The sequence below is a fragment of the Engraulis encrasicolus genome, chromosome 1 (assembly GCF_034702125.1).
Source record: "Engraulis encrasicolus isolate BLACKSEA-1 chromosome 1, IST_EnEncr_1.0, whole genome shotgun sequence".
Lineage (NCBI taxonomy): Eukaryota > Metazoa > Chordata > Actinopteri > Clupeiformes > Engraulidae > Engraulis > Engraulis encrasicolus.
This window is the reverse complement of record NC_085857.1, coordinates 55,561,494-55,577,087: the sequence shown is the minus strand read 5'-3', so window position 1 is coordinate 55,577,087 and position 15,594 is coordinate 55,561,494. Positions and strand designations below refer to the sequence as shown.

Genomic DNA, 15,594 nt, shown 5'->3' with positions numbered 1-15,594 from the left:
TGTATTTCACACACAGGTTATCACAGAGTCATGCCTCATATTCATAACATTATATGAAACACTTGTTTTGTTGATGACATAGGCCTAGCTTATAATGGCACACAGCTCTCTACAGCTTAGTGCCCTGACATCAAACAGCCTAAAATACATTGTGAATATGCAGACATAGGCTATTCAAAATGCCTAACCGTGAATGATCTATTCGTTTTTACATTTTGGAAATTCAGTGGGTGACTATGTTAAAAAACCCCTAAAAAGTATAGGCTACTATTTATACACAGAGGTGGAACGTAACTAAGTATTTTTCCTTCGTTACTGACGCCTAGCACTTAAGTAGGCCTAGGCCTAGTTTTTTTCTGGAATTTGTACTTACTTCAGTAAAAATAAAAATGCAGACTTTTACTTACTCAATTACATTTTTGGACAATTAGGCTACTTGTACTTTCTACTCCTTACATTTCTAGAGGAAGACTTTGTTACTAGTTACATTTATCCTAGGTTTTCCTGTTGTGTTTCGTGGATATTTGAGTTAAGCCTCAGCTGCGGGCAGGGAGGCCGGACAAAGGAGTATGTTGTCCCGGGCCCGGGGAGATAGGGGGCCTAGAATTGCCCCCCCCACCCCCATTACATTGTAGGCATATGTATTGGGTAGGGGGCCCTTTCATATTACTTTGTCCCGGGCCCAGTAAAAGCTATCGTGGTCATTATCATCATCATCTTTCATCATTCTCCTAGTGTCTCACAGTGAGACAGTTTATATGCACGTCATCAATTAACATTTATAATCAGATTTTTGGAGTAACTGTTTTATTGAAGTGATCATATAAACAGAATAAACAGTTTATGATAATCGGAATCGAAATATATGTAAATGTGTAATGTTGTGTAATGTCCTTGTGTCTTCTTCTGTAGGCCTATTTATGTATGTATGCTACTTAACACCTTAATTTCCCTCAGGATCAATAAATGATACTCTACTCTACCATTGCAGTAATCGGTTAATGAGAAATCTGATTCTCCCAGTTAAGTTTTGGCTAATAAACTGATTTCTCAATACATTAACACCTTAAACAGGTTATTAGCAGGTTATTGACATTCTAGAAAAGTAGCCAATCACAAGCTTTGAATTCTTCGTTACAGTGTATAGATGCAACATTTATCATAAATGCAACATATTTATTATAAATGCAACATTTATTATATATTTGGGTCTATCTATTTTCAAATAACCAAATGGGAAAATATTAGGCTACTGTTCTCTACATTGTGTATGAACTAAATGGGCTAACATTAGTATTAATCCTAATTTTATGTCTTGTGGTTTTTTTTTCTCTGAGTTGTCAATGATTTCAAGGGTTTTTTACCACACAAAAATGTGTATGTGATTAATCAGACAAAGATTGCCAAATGTATTTACTATGTCTGACACAATTAAGTATTAATTACAAAAAATAATTACAGCTTTGAGTCAGTTTTTCAATTCATAATTGAGATAAAAGATTGAAAATTGTGTGTCTTTCTGTCATTTTTTACATCACAAAACCTTGACATTTGAACATGGGTGTGTTGACTTTCTATGGCTACTCAAAGTACTGTACACTACACATACAACCACTTATCAGTATATTGTTTTGGGCGTTCACCTTTATTACAAGAGGACAGAGGCAGAAACTCATTAACCAAGCCATGAGAAAACACAGTAGTAGAGCAGTAACACCCGAATAGATCATTTGGGATCTGCATGGTTGTGGTGATGCACTTCTAACCAGGGAATTCACTCAGACATCTTATGAAAACCGTCATAACAAAGTCTGTAGTGATCGTAGCTTTTTTCTTTTCTCTGAAAAGATTCAATTACACAATAACAAAACTGCTACGACATTACAGAGAATACAAAGTAAAAACACAAGTGCATGATATTGCATAGTTGTTATACCAGTTATTCCACTGTACTAGTCGACAGTAATTGTAGATCAGTTGGTCAGTGTTGAAGTCACCTGAGTTGAAAGGAATCTGTAGCACATTTTTACCTCCTCTTTTTCTGTTACAGATACAACATTGCTCTTCAATGCTCCACAGTCTCTAATGGCAAAGTAATGGCAAAAAGATTATGCAACACATTTCGTCTGGTCTGACATGCATTTGTTGTGCACAGGAGTGACAGGAATGAACTAAACAAAATTTCATTGTAGTGTCTTCCAAAGGTCTTTGTTAGTGAAGTCATTTCTACAATGGAAACTGTTTTCATAAAGTGTCATTTTCAATTTCCCGACAGTGGTCATTTTGAAGGACCTTGCCCCAATACTTCCACCCACTGGAGAATTTGGGGAATGGATATCGATGTGTGTCAATGAAAATAGCTGAGATAGTTTGTTAGGATTGGAAGTAAACAACATTTGTTGTTCTGTCTTCCAAATGTTTGTTTCTAAGTGAAGTCACATTTTCACATCCCCCACAACTAGGGTGACCAGATGAGGTTGACTGAAATTCGGGAGGCTTTTTTTGGGGGGGGGGTCCTCGTGGAAAATTAGGCCATATAGCAATGCAATTCAGACCTTTCAATTCATAGCTTCACATAGCCTAATAACAAGCCCTGTGACAACATGATTGATTGAAAGGCAGGAAATGAATTGATTATTACAGTAGTAGCCTACTTGTTAAACTTGTTTTCCTCACAGCTGTGATGCAATGCCTGCATTGTTTTTCCCCTCGATGCCGTGTCAAGCTCCAGCAGTTGCTGTTGACCTGCTCGAGGTTGTTTTACACTTGAACACCGAATGGATTAGCTTGCTGTCACTGCAAGTTAGCTTGTCACTGCACTTGCGCGCCTGAACTTGGAATGTCGAAAAATAAACAATACATTGCGAGGATGCACGCTGACTGACAGAACGGTGTAAATCAATGAATTGGTAATCCATGAATAGTTCCCCTCCCCATTCCTTCCTCTACCTGCACTGTCGCTTCTGCTTTTTACTCGCCAGGTGGGGTTCTTCATCTCTGCCATGTCGCTACTGTCATTTTGTCAATGAAAGTGAAAATTCGTGCCGGTCATTGCTCACGCTTACTGTTGCAATGGAATGGAATTAGAATGTCAGAAACATAAGACAGATACATTGCTGGGGCAGCACGCAGCCACTTCACACATTTGGGACTGCGCAAGCAGCCTCTCGGGGGCAGAGGCGACAGTAGCAAATAGTAGCAAATAGTTTGAGCGTACCTGGTTAAAACGTTATTATTAGGTAAGTCTTTCGGGACATGCAAAGTCAGATTCAGGATTTGGGACAAACGCTTAGAATTCAGGACTGTCACAATTTTTTCGGGACACCTGGTCAACCTACCCACAACAGTTCAGCTTCTCTTTTTCTCTCTTCTTCGTGTGCTGTGGAGTGCTGTGTCACAATGACAATAGGAGTTGGAGTTTCCCAATGGGCTTTCACTTTCACTTTCATTTCTCCAGTTGGTGTGTTCAAGGCTGTGCTTATTACTTTCTGAAACTGGGCATGCTGGTAGTGGGTTTGTTGTTATTACTGTTTATGACTATAAACTGTGTCAGGAATGTTAAATGCACTGGAGATGCTTTTGTGTGCATACGATAGCAGTTTGGGGGCGGATGTGTTTATTTCATATTTGTAAGCGCTGCCACCATTGTTGTGCAAACTGGGGCATATATTTTAAAACTAACCTTCCCAACACTGGCAATTACACATGCTCTTCAGTATAGATTTGCCGATGGACCTTCAGGGTACCTGACCTTGCAAAGGCCTTTCCACATGTGCTAGCTACACTGATATGACCTTTCTCCGGAATGAATTCTGTCATGGTTTCTGAATTCACTTTCCTGTGTAAAAGCCTTTCCACATGTGCTACATAGGTAAGGTCTTTCTCCAATATGGACTCTGTGGTGATCACTTAGATCACACATGTCCCTAAAGCTCTTTCCACGTGTGCTACACTGATATGGTCTTTCTCCAGTATGAATTCGTAGAATTTGTGCCGTGGATTCTAAGATCATTTTACTGTGAATAAACCTTTCCTCATTTACTGCACACATAAGGTTTCTCTCCTGTATGGGTTCTCTGGAGCCTGTTGAAATTTCCTTTCTGTGAAAATCCCCTTCCACATGTGCTACACTGGTAAGGTTTTTCTCTAGTGTGAGTTCTCTCAAGCACTGTGAGTAAATATCTTGTAAAGCTTTTTCCACATGTGGTGCACTGGTAATGCTTTTGTCCACAGTGGGTTATCCGATGGGTGTATAGACTGGATTGATGTACAAAAGCCTTTCCACATGTACTACACTGGTAAGGTTTTTCTCCAGTATCTGGTGACTTTTGAGATGACTTGAGTGTGCAAAGCCCTTTTGACATATGCTACACTGGAAAGGCTTTTCCCCAGTATGAATTCTCTGATGAATGTTGAGATTAGATCTATATCTAAAGCCCTTTCCGCATGTAGGACATTGAAATGACTTGAAACTACCTGTAGTTCCAATGGCCTTTCCACTTGTCGTAGACTCAAACGGCTTCTCCACAATGTGAGTTTTGTGGTGAATTCTTAATACAGGTCATACACTTAAAAGGTCCGTCAGCTCTCTGGTGTACTTTGATACATTGTCCTTCAGTAAAGGTCTCTAAACACTCAGAATAATCATAGGGCGAGTTTCCTTTTCTATTTACCAAAGTTTTGCACATTGTCCTAAATTGCTTCATTTGTGGATCCCCTGCAATGACAAAACAAAGTAATTATCAAAGCCAAAACCGGTTTTGTTTGAATAATTAATCATATTACGCAACTGCTAAATTATGACTGAAATCGCTTGAGTACAGACAGCAGAATTACAAACAGTTTAAACACCTACATGTATAAGGAGCATGACAACTGGACAACACCATATAGACTGATCTCATAAATAGGTTAATATTCTTAGGCAAATATCTGTGCGTAAAGCATGCGTGTGATCATTCCTGAGCAAAGTGTGGGATTTATGAACATGTACTTGAACGTACAAATGTGCCTAAATCTACGCACACCTCAGACCATGCATGCGAGTGGAAGAAACATGAAATTGCAAATAATATTGACCGTGCAAGGTACAGTTTGCTTTGAATGGCAATGGAGTATGACAGTGTGCTATTTTACAGTGTTTTCATCCATGCGTGTCTCCTTCTTTCACTCATTTTGAAATACTGTCCTCCTGTCGAAAGCACCTCCCCTTCTGCCACACTTCCCGTCAGTGCTTCGTGTGGCGCGTGTGTCCGTGTGTGTTCATGTGTGTCCAAACAGGATGGCGCCTTCGAATTAACATGGCATTTCAATATATTTTAATGCCATATATCGTTACTTGGAGGCGTTTCGGGATGCAAATTACCCCGAATGCGCGCGTGCACAGTGATTTGGAAGGTGTGGGATTTATCATGAAGAGGTGTGCGTAGGAGCAGCCAACGCACGTTTGGTAAATCCTGATTTTTCTGTACTTGCGAACATTCTATATTTCACTCGTAAGACAATTTAGAAGACATACGAACTGATGATAAATGAGGCCCCTGGTGCATGTTGATGTGGTGTGTTTCAATAATTGTCTTTCCACACTAAGAATCATGGCATGGTGTTGTCTTCATGCTCTCCAAAGTGTTGCATTTGTTCCTTTGCACACAGTAGTTACTCAAAACCTAAAAATACATTCTAATGGTTGATTAATACAATTCCTCAACAGTTTACAGTTTTCCTAAATTGGTTTTGTACATTTCTCAACAGAATAATAATTCTCAAGGTGTTACCTGTGCTCATGATAAAGTCAGTTTCTCATTGTTTTCGCCTTGCAAATGCTTGCGTCCACCATGCGAATGCTTGTGTAAAATTCTCAGTTATCAATTGCTTTTTACATATCACTCAAAAAGCTTTTTCACTGAATACATTTCACTTTCTCACCCCAAAAAACAATTATTCCCTAGGTCATTGTATAAGTCTTGACATGCAAAATTATTTTCCAAGCTGTCAATGTGATAAGCAATGTATAATTTCCTTTGGATTTTTTTGTCCATAAATATGATCTGAATTGGTAAATTGCTTGCAGGTAAATATTGACTGTCTCTAATCAAAGGCAGTAAAAGGGGATAATATTTCAAAAGAGAAAACAGGCATGCAATATAACAATAGGCACTGTACTGCATTACATTACTGTATGCCTTATGCGCCTTGTATAACTATGCTCCAAGCAAAATTACAATATTTCCCTAGAATTTCACAAGAGAGTAAGTGCACTTCATACAATTTCAGTGCATTGTTTCAAATTGATTTTTGCTTTACAGTTCTATTTTTTTTCACATGAGCCTGCAAGAAAAGTAAAAAGGGGTGGTAGAGGGCACATTTTGACACTTCAACCAGATTTGGCTATTTTTTCTATTGCAATAAGAATGCCTATCAATAAATAGGTCAATCTTTAACCCCTTAGCGAAGAGCCCATGTTATAACCTTACTGTCACTGAAATTGTAATGCCTATGTTTTAATCTTTTACTTAAAGTGATACTGTCCCATTTTTGGAAATAAGCTTATTTTACACCTGCCCTTGAGTTAAATGAAAGGGTTTTACCGTTCTCCTGTACTTCCAACCGTTTTCTAGTTATGGCAGTGCACATTTTACCTCCAAGCTAACAATTAACATTGAGTCCTATGAGACCAGTTAGCCGTGAGCCTGCTAGCATGGTGGTAAAATTTGCACTGCCATAGCCAGAGAACGGTTGAAAGTACAGGAGAAGTGTAAAACCCTATTATTTAACTCAAGGGGAGGTGTAAAATAAGTTTATTTCCAAAAATGGGACAGTATCACTTTAAGGCTCTCAGTAATGTCATAGCAATGTTGTTATGATGTAGTTGAGTATTTTCAGCAAATAGTGAATAGGCCGGCCGGCGACCCCATCTGCAGTAAGAGGCTACTTGTATATCTAGTCCAGTCTTATCTGATCAATGTTACATAGAGTCAAATTTACATTTCTCATCCAATCTAAACACGATTTAACTTCAGAAAAGATCCTCAGAAGTGTATTAGTCAATTGACAACATGACAAATCAATTTGACAAACTTGCCAACACTAGGACAGAATGACTTTGACAGCACTGACACGTTCATTGACACAAAAACTTGCTTTTGAGCAAGAGACATCGGTTTTGCAGTTCATCCACGGTATTTTGTCATTTGATAAAGTTGTTTTGAGATTAAACATTATGTTGCGCAAATTGTGAGAGAGATCCAAGAAATGCACCAAAGCAACCGAGAAAAACTGTAATAGTTTAGAAGAAGATTTTCCTTTTTTGTATTTACGGACTATACCCTGCCCATTCACAAATGTCATCTTTTTATGTTTATTTACCACCACCATCATTTTCAGGCATTCGTTATGACTTGAAAATGTACACTTTCCATTTTAAAAAAAGGTGAATCTTCTCCATGTCTGCCATTTTAATTACCAGTCACAGACATCTTTGGCTGCAAAACCTACTGTAATTTGGTCAGACTAGTAAACATGATTAAAAAAAAAAACACATAATAATACATAATCCATGAAAAGATTACGTTTGTGGGCAGTGTGCCTTTTCTACACAGCTCCACCAGGGGCTGCTCCACCAAGAGTACTAACGTGCCAAAGTGCAGAGGGGTGGGGGTAAGCACAATAATGCAATAATGTATAACCATTACTATCCTGTCTTGCACTTTGACGTCAGTTTGTAAATGTCAGTCCAGTGTATGTAGAAAAGAAATTTCTATTTCCTTGAATGACCGGTAGGCGAGTACATCTATGCAAAAAAAGACCTAACCCCCAAAAAATTGATACAAAAGGTTTTTCAACTGATTTTGTTACCTCTAAGTGTCCTTAATAACATACTAAATATCTAGGAAAATCTGACTTCTGGAAAGGTGTCATTTTCAAGATCAAAGTTTTTAAAAATAAAGGTTACTACATAATAATTACATTGGCATGAACTAACATGTTTTCAGGATCTGTTTGTTTGGAGTGCTGTTTGGGTGGATAAAGACACTACTGTTATGATAATATCCATGTGCTGTTTGTCAGGGCACATCATCAGTGATGAATCATGGTGTCACCAGGTATTTTGGGTCTTTCAGCAGCTGAACTGAATAGACAGGAACCACTACATGTGTAAGTAGAGGGCAAAGTGAAACGGTTGGTACTGGAGACAGACAATGTCCTGAAAGGACATAGGGCTTTAGCATAGCTTTCGGGTAAGCCAGAGTAGGGCCTGTTGTAGCTTCATAGGCAAGGGTCAGGGCCTTGTATTCAGGAGGACATGACTGGGAAACTGAGGCTATGTGGTCAGAGAATGATAGATGGCCATCAACAATGACACCTAGATTTCTTGTGGCCTTATTTGAGGCAACAGTAGCAGAATCCATATTGAGCTCGATATCATGGCAACCTAAATCTTTAGCTGGGATCACCAGCAGTGCATTTGGGCGAGGCTCAACTGAAGGCTGCATTCCGTCATACTTGTGGATAGTTCAGAGAGGCAAGCGGAAATGTGTGTGACCGTGGAGTCATCTGGCACAAAGAAACTGTGCTTCATCGGTGTAACAGTAGTATGAGAAGCTGTGAGAACAGATAACATGGCCCAGTGATGTGGTGCACATGGCAAATAGGAGTCCCAGCACCAGCCCTTAGGACACCTCTGTGGAGAGGCTATGATTTGAGGACAGCTGACCTTGCCCTTGATACATGCTAAGAATGATTCCACCAGACTCAAAGAATGTCTGGAAGAACTTGAGACACATAAAACTCAATTATTTATCTAAGAGAGATGTTAAATAATCATGTTTTGAAAAAAAAATGCTAGCTGGTGTGTCTGCACAAAGATTGTTTAGATTTACTTCAAAACAAAAAGAGATGTCCATAATCTCTTCTGAAGATATCTTCTGGCTTACTAGAAACAAAATAAAAGAGTAATTTTGAGCTTGGCTTTTTCAGATTTTGAGGTTTTGCATTTTGAAATTCAATGCATATTTAATTAAATATAGTCAAATTACCATATTAAAACATAACATTTCAGAAAACTTGCAATGCATTTTTTTCTCACAAATATGTGAGTAATCACCGGATTAAGTTTCATGGTGATATCGGCAAGCTACATTTTTTGGCCTATTCACCTGGAGTGTCTCTTGACCCTTATAATAAGCCTATGGCAGCCATGTTGAAAAAAATAATTTCCCAAAGTCAGATTTTACTAGATTTTTAGTATGTCATTTAGCAGGTCCAATAGTAATAGAATCCATAAAAAAACTTTTGTATCAATTTTTTTGGGGTTAAACCCTAAATGTACTCGCCTACGGTGCATATGAAGAAACTGTCAATAAAAGCTGACTTTACTTGACTTGGCTTGATGATTGTCGGGACCCAACTCCACAAGTGCAATAAAACAGGCGATCATATCGGGGTTGTGAAACTCAAACTTGGGGCTATGCAGATGAACATTGTCAGACATTAACTTTCCCCAACAGCTGGAATGGAACACATTCAAAACGGAAGTTGGGAGAACAAAATTGGGTTTATCAACTACCGATTTGCAATTGAATGTAGCAAGTTAATTGAGTCAAGGTCACTCTATCTATAGGAATAGGTGGAAGGAAAATCAAAACAGTAAACATTAAAGAAAACAAAATATTGCTTGGACTGTACTTTCATTAACAATCCTCTTTTTTTTAAAAGTCATGTGACCAATCAAGGTTGGAAAAAGGCAGAGACATTGTGTTTTAACTTCCAAATGGAGCTTCATTTTTTATTCAAATGAGGAGTAGTGAATATAACCGATAATTTAAGTAAAAAGTGTGAGACAAAATATTCCTTTTCAACAAAACGAAAAGTCAGGAAAACATAACTCAAGTCTTAACTATCTCCCAAAGTATCCATTGTGGCCTTAACATTTACACTTTTCCTACATGAACAGGTGGAACATTTTCCCCTGCATGGGTTCTCTGATGTCTGTTTAAGGTATATGCTACTCTGAATGCCCGTCCACAGGTGGTACACAGAAAAGGCTTCTCTCCTGTATGGATTCTCTGGTGCACCTCTAAAGTCTGAGCAGTTGAAAAATGCTTTCCACACGTCGAACAATGATACAGCTTTCCCACACTATGAGTTTTCTGGTGTTCATTGCAGAGGAATCTTGTTCTGAAGGCCTTCCCACAAACAGTACATTGGTATGGTCTCTCTCCAGTGTGCACCATCTGGTGAAGAGCTAAATAACGAGCCTCTCTGAAGCCTTTTCCACATATGCTACACTTTAGAGGTTTTTCATCCGAGTGAATTCTCTGATGTCTTTTAAGAGAACACGCTTGTGAAAATGTCCGCCCACACTCTGAACACACATGTCGCCTTTCTCCAGTGTGAACTGTCTGGTGTGTTGTCAAATTGTGTGCCGTTGTAAATGCCTTTCCACATGTGGTACACTGGTAAGGCTTTTCCCCAGTGTGGGTTCTCTGATGAACTATTAAAGTGCGCTGTGCTCTGAAGGCCTTTCCACAAATGGTACAGTGGTATGGTTTTTCTCCAGTGTGGATTCTCTGGTGTCCTGCTAACACCTGTGGTGTTGCAAAGCCTCTTCCACAGGTAGCGCACTGGTGCGGTTTGTCCAGAGTGTGGAATGCGCTCTGGTGTATGTTAAGATCGTAAAGTCGTGAAAATGCCTTTCCACACTCAGAGCACTGATGTGGTTTTTCTGCATGGATTCTCTTGTGTATCGCTAATTTCTTCTCACTAGTGCACGCTTTCCCACCAGAAGTGCAGCGGTGCGCCTTTGCCCCAATGCCTGGATGTTCTTTGCAATTGAGGCATTTTCCACAGTCCATATCATCGACATTTGACGTTTTTGAAGTACGAATGGTCTTGCCTTTCCTGATCGCTGATTCACCAGTTTTACCGGCCTTGTTGGATTGTTTCTTTTCAGCACGTCCTACGACGCAAAAATACAAAACGTAAGTCGAAGTCACATAAAGCGTTATGTATGTATTAAAACATCATAAACAGTTGATTTTTTCCCCTTTTTTTGCTGAGGAACACAGCTGGGCTTAACACACTGCATTCAGAAATTCACTATTGTTAAAGGCATGAAAAAAGCTCAAGATGAAACATCTGCAAAATAAAGGTGAATGCTGTCCACTCTTCAGGGAGACACAGTTCGGTGCAACCAGGACGGGACAGGTGTATCAGATTAGGGGGGTAAAGCACAGCCTCCATGACAATACGGTTCGATATCGATTTCTTAAGGCAGCGATTACTTTCAATATTTCAGAATGCCCCACCATACGATACGATTCAGTTGGATTTTTTTCAAGTACTTTTCCACTTCTGTTATGTTATGGAGATAGGGCATTGGGCAGGGGCCAGCGATTCGGTTATTTTCTATACTTAACCCATTTTGTCCTAAGCCCTTTTTGGGAAAGGGTGCCCTCTGCCTATTAAATCCTAAATATCGCAGCCTCTGAAGCACATACAACCATCAAATAAGTTGCATTTAAAAGCTATGACCCTCATTTTGCATTAGAATGTGTTCGTTCATTCAGCTCTAATTTACCCACATTTTTAATAAATCAGCTCAAATCCCGTCAGCACTAAAATGACACTGATCAAGATCTGTTATGACGCCGCACTCTGAGCTGAAATTAGTTAAAGGCAGGGAACCATGATTTCTGGAAAGAAACTGCGAGAAATATTACACAATGCACCTTTAAAATTTGGGCGCTCGTCAGTGGCAGTCCTAAAATTAGTTGCACCCATAGAATGGATAAATAGAATTGTTGGTGGTGATATACAATCTATGGTTGCACCCCAGGCAATGCCCCCTCCAACGTCCGCCCACTTCACAGTGGCCCCAGCCGGACCAAAAAAAAAAAAAATCTGGAAAAAAAGCTTAGAATAACTTAACAAGATGCTTTATATTTTTTTCAAATAAAACCGCTTATAAGAACTTTATAACTTAAGATCAAGTTCCGCGTTGGCAATCGGGTGATTCTGAAACCTTAGTCCATGCTGATAACTATTTAAGCACCTTAGCTGCTGGTGGCCAGCTTCTGAAACGTACCTGTAAGAGTAGAGTGATCAGTGTTGTGAATTTCCACACGAGTGTCCTCTGTTGTATTCTGAAGGGTCCACGTCTCTACATCCTCCTCAGTGTCATCTGAAGAGCTTGTTCCTCCATCCTTTTCTTCCTTTATCTCCTCCTCCTCCTCTTGTAGGGTCCCTACATCTTCCTCTTCCTCCTCCTCCTCCTCCTCCTTAATCTCCTCCTCCTCTTTTAATGTTATGGAGATCTCCGCTGCTGGAGAAAACAGATCCAGTCAGACTTCAGCCTGAATATAGCTGGTGAATACATCAAGCATTTTAAGAAGGTAGGTCTGCACAATGAGGAATAAGCTAAAATAAAAAACCCAACAACTTTATTTAATTAAAACATCAACGCATATGGATAACAAGAAATAGCACTTGTCTTTTTTGGAGCGTATTCCACAGTGCGAAGATCTACCCTCTTAAACTGCCTGACACTTTTGTCTGGCACCTGCAACAAGTGATTTTGGATGCGCGCACCCTACCCAAAATGAATACATCAAGCATCCCACTGGTCCAGTAGCTAGTAAAAGGGGGATCCATTCAGATTCTCCACCAATAACAATGAACTAGTAACGCTTTCTTTAACGGTACAGCAATTACCATCTACTTTCCATTTGTAATGTAATGTGATGTTGTTGTTTTTGGTAACTGTTTCTTTTATGGTGCATGTGTACTGTACTGTGAAAACAGGGGTAATGGAGAGAAGTTACATGGTATCTAACTGTAAATTTCTTTTACTATCTAACTGTACATTTCTCTCTCTCTCTCTCTCTCTCTCTCTCTCTCTCTCTCTCTCTCTCTCTCTCTCTCTCTCTCTCTCTCTCTCTCTCTCACACACACACACACACACACACACACACACACACACACACACACACACACACACACACACACACACACACATACACACACACACATGCACACACAATTAAACTGTAATTTGTAGCTTACCTGTGGAATGTACACAAGGATGGTCTGAGTCTTCTATTTTGACATCTTTCTCAGGTGTAGTAGCCACATGAGGATGATCTGAGTCTTCTATTTTGACATCTTTCTCAGGTGTAGTAGCCACATGAGGATGATCTGAGTCTTCTATTTTGACATCTTTCTCAGGTGTAGTGGCCACATGAGGATGGCCTGAGTCTTCTATTTTGACGTCCACCACAGGAGTGGTCACAGCGTCAGCAATACCAAGCGCCTCTTCTTCCCTTTTTATTTCCTGTCTTGGGCAAATATCCTCTTCAAATTCTTCTTCCTTCAAGCCACAATTCAAATCTGCAAGTCAAATAGCCAGAATCACGTTCACAGTAATTCATTTTCTAATTTATTTTACTAGAAGTCAAATATCTCTAACTTTTTGTGAACCCTGTATTTCATGTAACAAGCAACATACAACACAACTGAGAGGTATGTAACGGAGGCCAACTAGCAGAGCGCAGAGTGGAGCGTTGGTAAACCTTCCTCCTGGAGGCAGTTGCGCTGGGCTATCGGGACGGCGGCTCCTATACCTGAACCAGTGGGTTGACTAGGAGGTGGCGTGTTGGAGCCCCGAGTGGTGGACTGTGCAGGAATACCCCAGTCACACTTACCCATGATCTATTGGAGTCCAACGGTGTGTGGCTGCAACAGAACACAACAGAGTAATTACCATGTTATCAATGGAATGCTGCACTGGCCTACCGGGCCCAGCCCCAGGGGCCCAAGAGCCAAGGGGCCCAATCAGCACAGGGCTCTTTATCTCCATTCTCATAATGAATTAAAATTGCACTTTTAACAACTTTATTTTCTCAGGGTAGAAACCCCCAAACAACATAGTCTCTAAAACCCTCAATCCTTTTGGAAACCAGCCACACCAATGGAGGGTAACCTTTCTTGTTGGTTGGATTCATCATCGTTCCCTGCATGTTGTGGATGAAGTAAATTAGCATGCATATCACTACCAGAGCAGTATGTCAATACTAGTGGCCAGACATTCTACGATGCATTGCAATGCATGCAGTGCAGCCCGTTTTCACGAACATAGTCCAGGACTGTGAGTACAGGGCAGCCATGGTTCAATGGTTAGAGCGCTTACCTCTGAATAAGAGGGTTGCAGGTTCAAATCCCGTGCTTACCAGCACCTTCACCCATGGCTGAAGTGCAAGGCACCTAACCCCACATTGCTCCAGGGACTGTAGCCAATACCCTGTCAGTGTTTCCCATACATTGAGGAAACTATGGCGGCCCGCCATAGTTTAAATTTGGCCGCCATAGTTTCCCGAAAATGTAAAAAAAAAAAAAAAAAAAAATTTTTTTTTTTACTTTTTTATTTTTATTTTTTTTACGATTGCCGTTTTTGTTAAAAAACGATTTGAATTACGATTTCCTTCGCAGTTTCCTCCTGGATTAAATACATCCTATAGAGAAAACTACAAGTGCTTGAAAGACAGAGGGATCAAAAGCTTAGTCAAGTTGTTGTAGTTAACTTGGGTTTGGGAGCAATTAAAAACATTCAGAGAAGGGACAGTTGGGATGAGTTTACTAACACTCCCCAGGCTTTGCTTTACAGTTGTAATGAGTTAGGTGACAGGCCTTCATTGACACGGCAGAGGAGACATCGGGCTGTATATAGAAATGAATGTGAAAAGACATAAATGTGTAATATGTTGTTCAGCCATTTTAATGGGAGGAATTTTGAAAAACTGGCCAGCACCCCTCATGTAGAATGTGTACGCCTGTGTGTGTGGGGAAAAGGCATAGCCTACCGTCTTAGACCCTTTTTGTCTATGCGTTAACAATGTCAGAGTACTCTTAAATTCTTATCTCGGCTCATATTTTGTTTTATTTTTTTTTTCATTACATAGACCCCTGCATGAGGGACGAATGAAACTGTTGTAAACAGAAATGATTCACTGTACTGCATTTTTTTAAAATGCCCCCCCCCCCCCAAAGGTCCACGTGACCCCCCCCCCCCCGGAAAAAAATATCATGGCTGCCCCCATAGTTTCCAAAATTTCTGTGGGAAACACTGCCTGTAACTAAATAACTGTGAGTCGCTTTGGATAAAATAGCGTCAGCTAAGTGAAATGTAATGAGTGTAACAGTAATAGAGTGATGTTCAGAGATGCAATAGATAACATGGTCTTACCTAATTGGAATATCGTTTAGCTATTTTTTGTGTGTTTATTTTAGTGTTCATTTGTTTTTTCAATGTATACAGTTATTAGTTGTGTTTTTCCATAGCCGACCTTTCTTTCCAACTTGCTGCACCAGTCTGTCACCCTCCCTCTCATGCAGTAATAACACCACCAGCAGTAGTGGATCTCTTTGCTATCAGCTTACACGTGAACCACACACCATTACAACCTACTCTTTGTATAAAAAAAGAAAGGCACACTCACCACGACACTCGGTCGGTAATGCAAGTTTGTAACAACTATATTCCGGCTGCGAATTTGTAGACAATTTGTGACAATAGTGCTGCTTGTTGCAGCCAGCTGTGCA

At 40.0% G+C, this 15,594-nt stretch overlaps 1 protein-coding gene across 2 annotated transcripts; it reads right to left on the bottom strand.

Moving 5' to 3' along the window:
* Nucleotides 1-9,757: 9,757 nt before the first annotated feature.
* LOC134443765 (zinc finger protein ZFP2-like) lies at nt 9,758-15,594 on the bottom strand. Of its 2 annotated transcripts, none has more exons than XM_063193381.1 (5): nt 15,492-15,594; nt 13,701-13,731; nt 13,063-13,386; nt 12,086-12,322; nt 9,758-10,957 (listed from the first exon to the last, which is right to left on the bottom strand). In XM_063193381.1, the coding sequence occupies exons 2-5, from the start codon at nt 13,702-13,704 to the stop codon at nt 9,930-9,932; spliced, it is 1,593 nt and encodes a 530-aa protein (XP_063049451.1). In that variant the 5' UTR covers nt 13,705-13,731; nt 15,492-15,594; the 3' UTR covers nt 9,758-9,929. The 2 variants fall into 2 exon arrangements, with proteins under 2 accessions (XP_063049451.1, XP_063049491.1); XM_063193421.1 differs by having other exon boundaries at nt 12,086-12,319.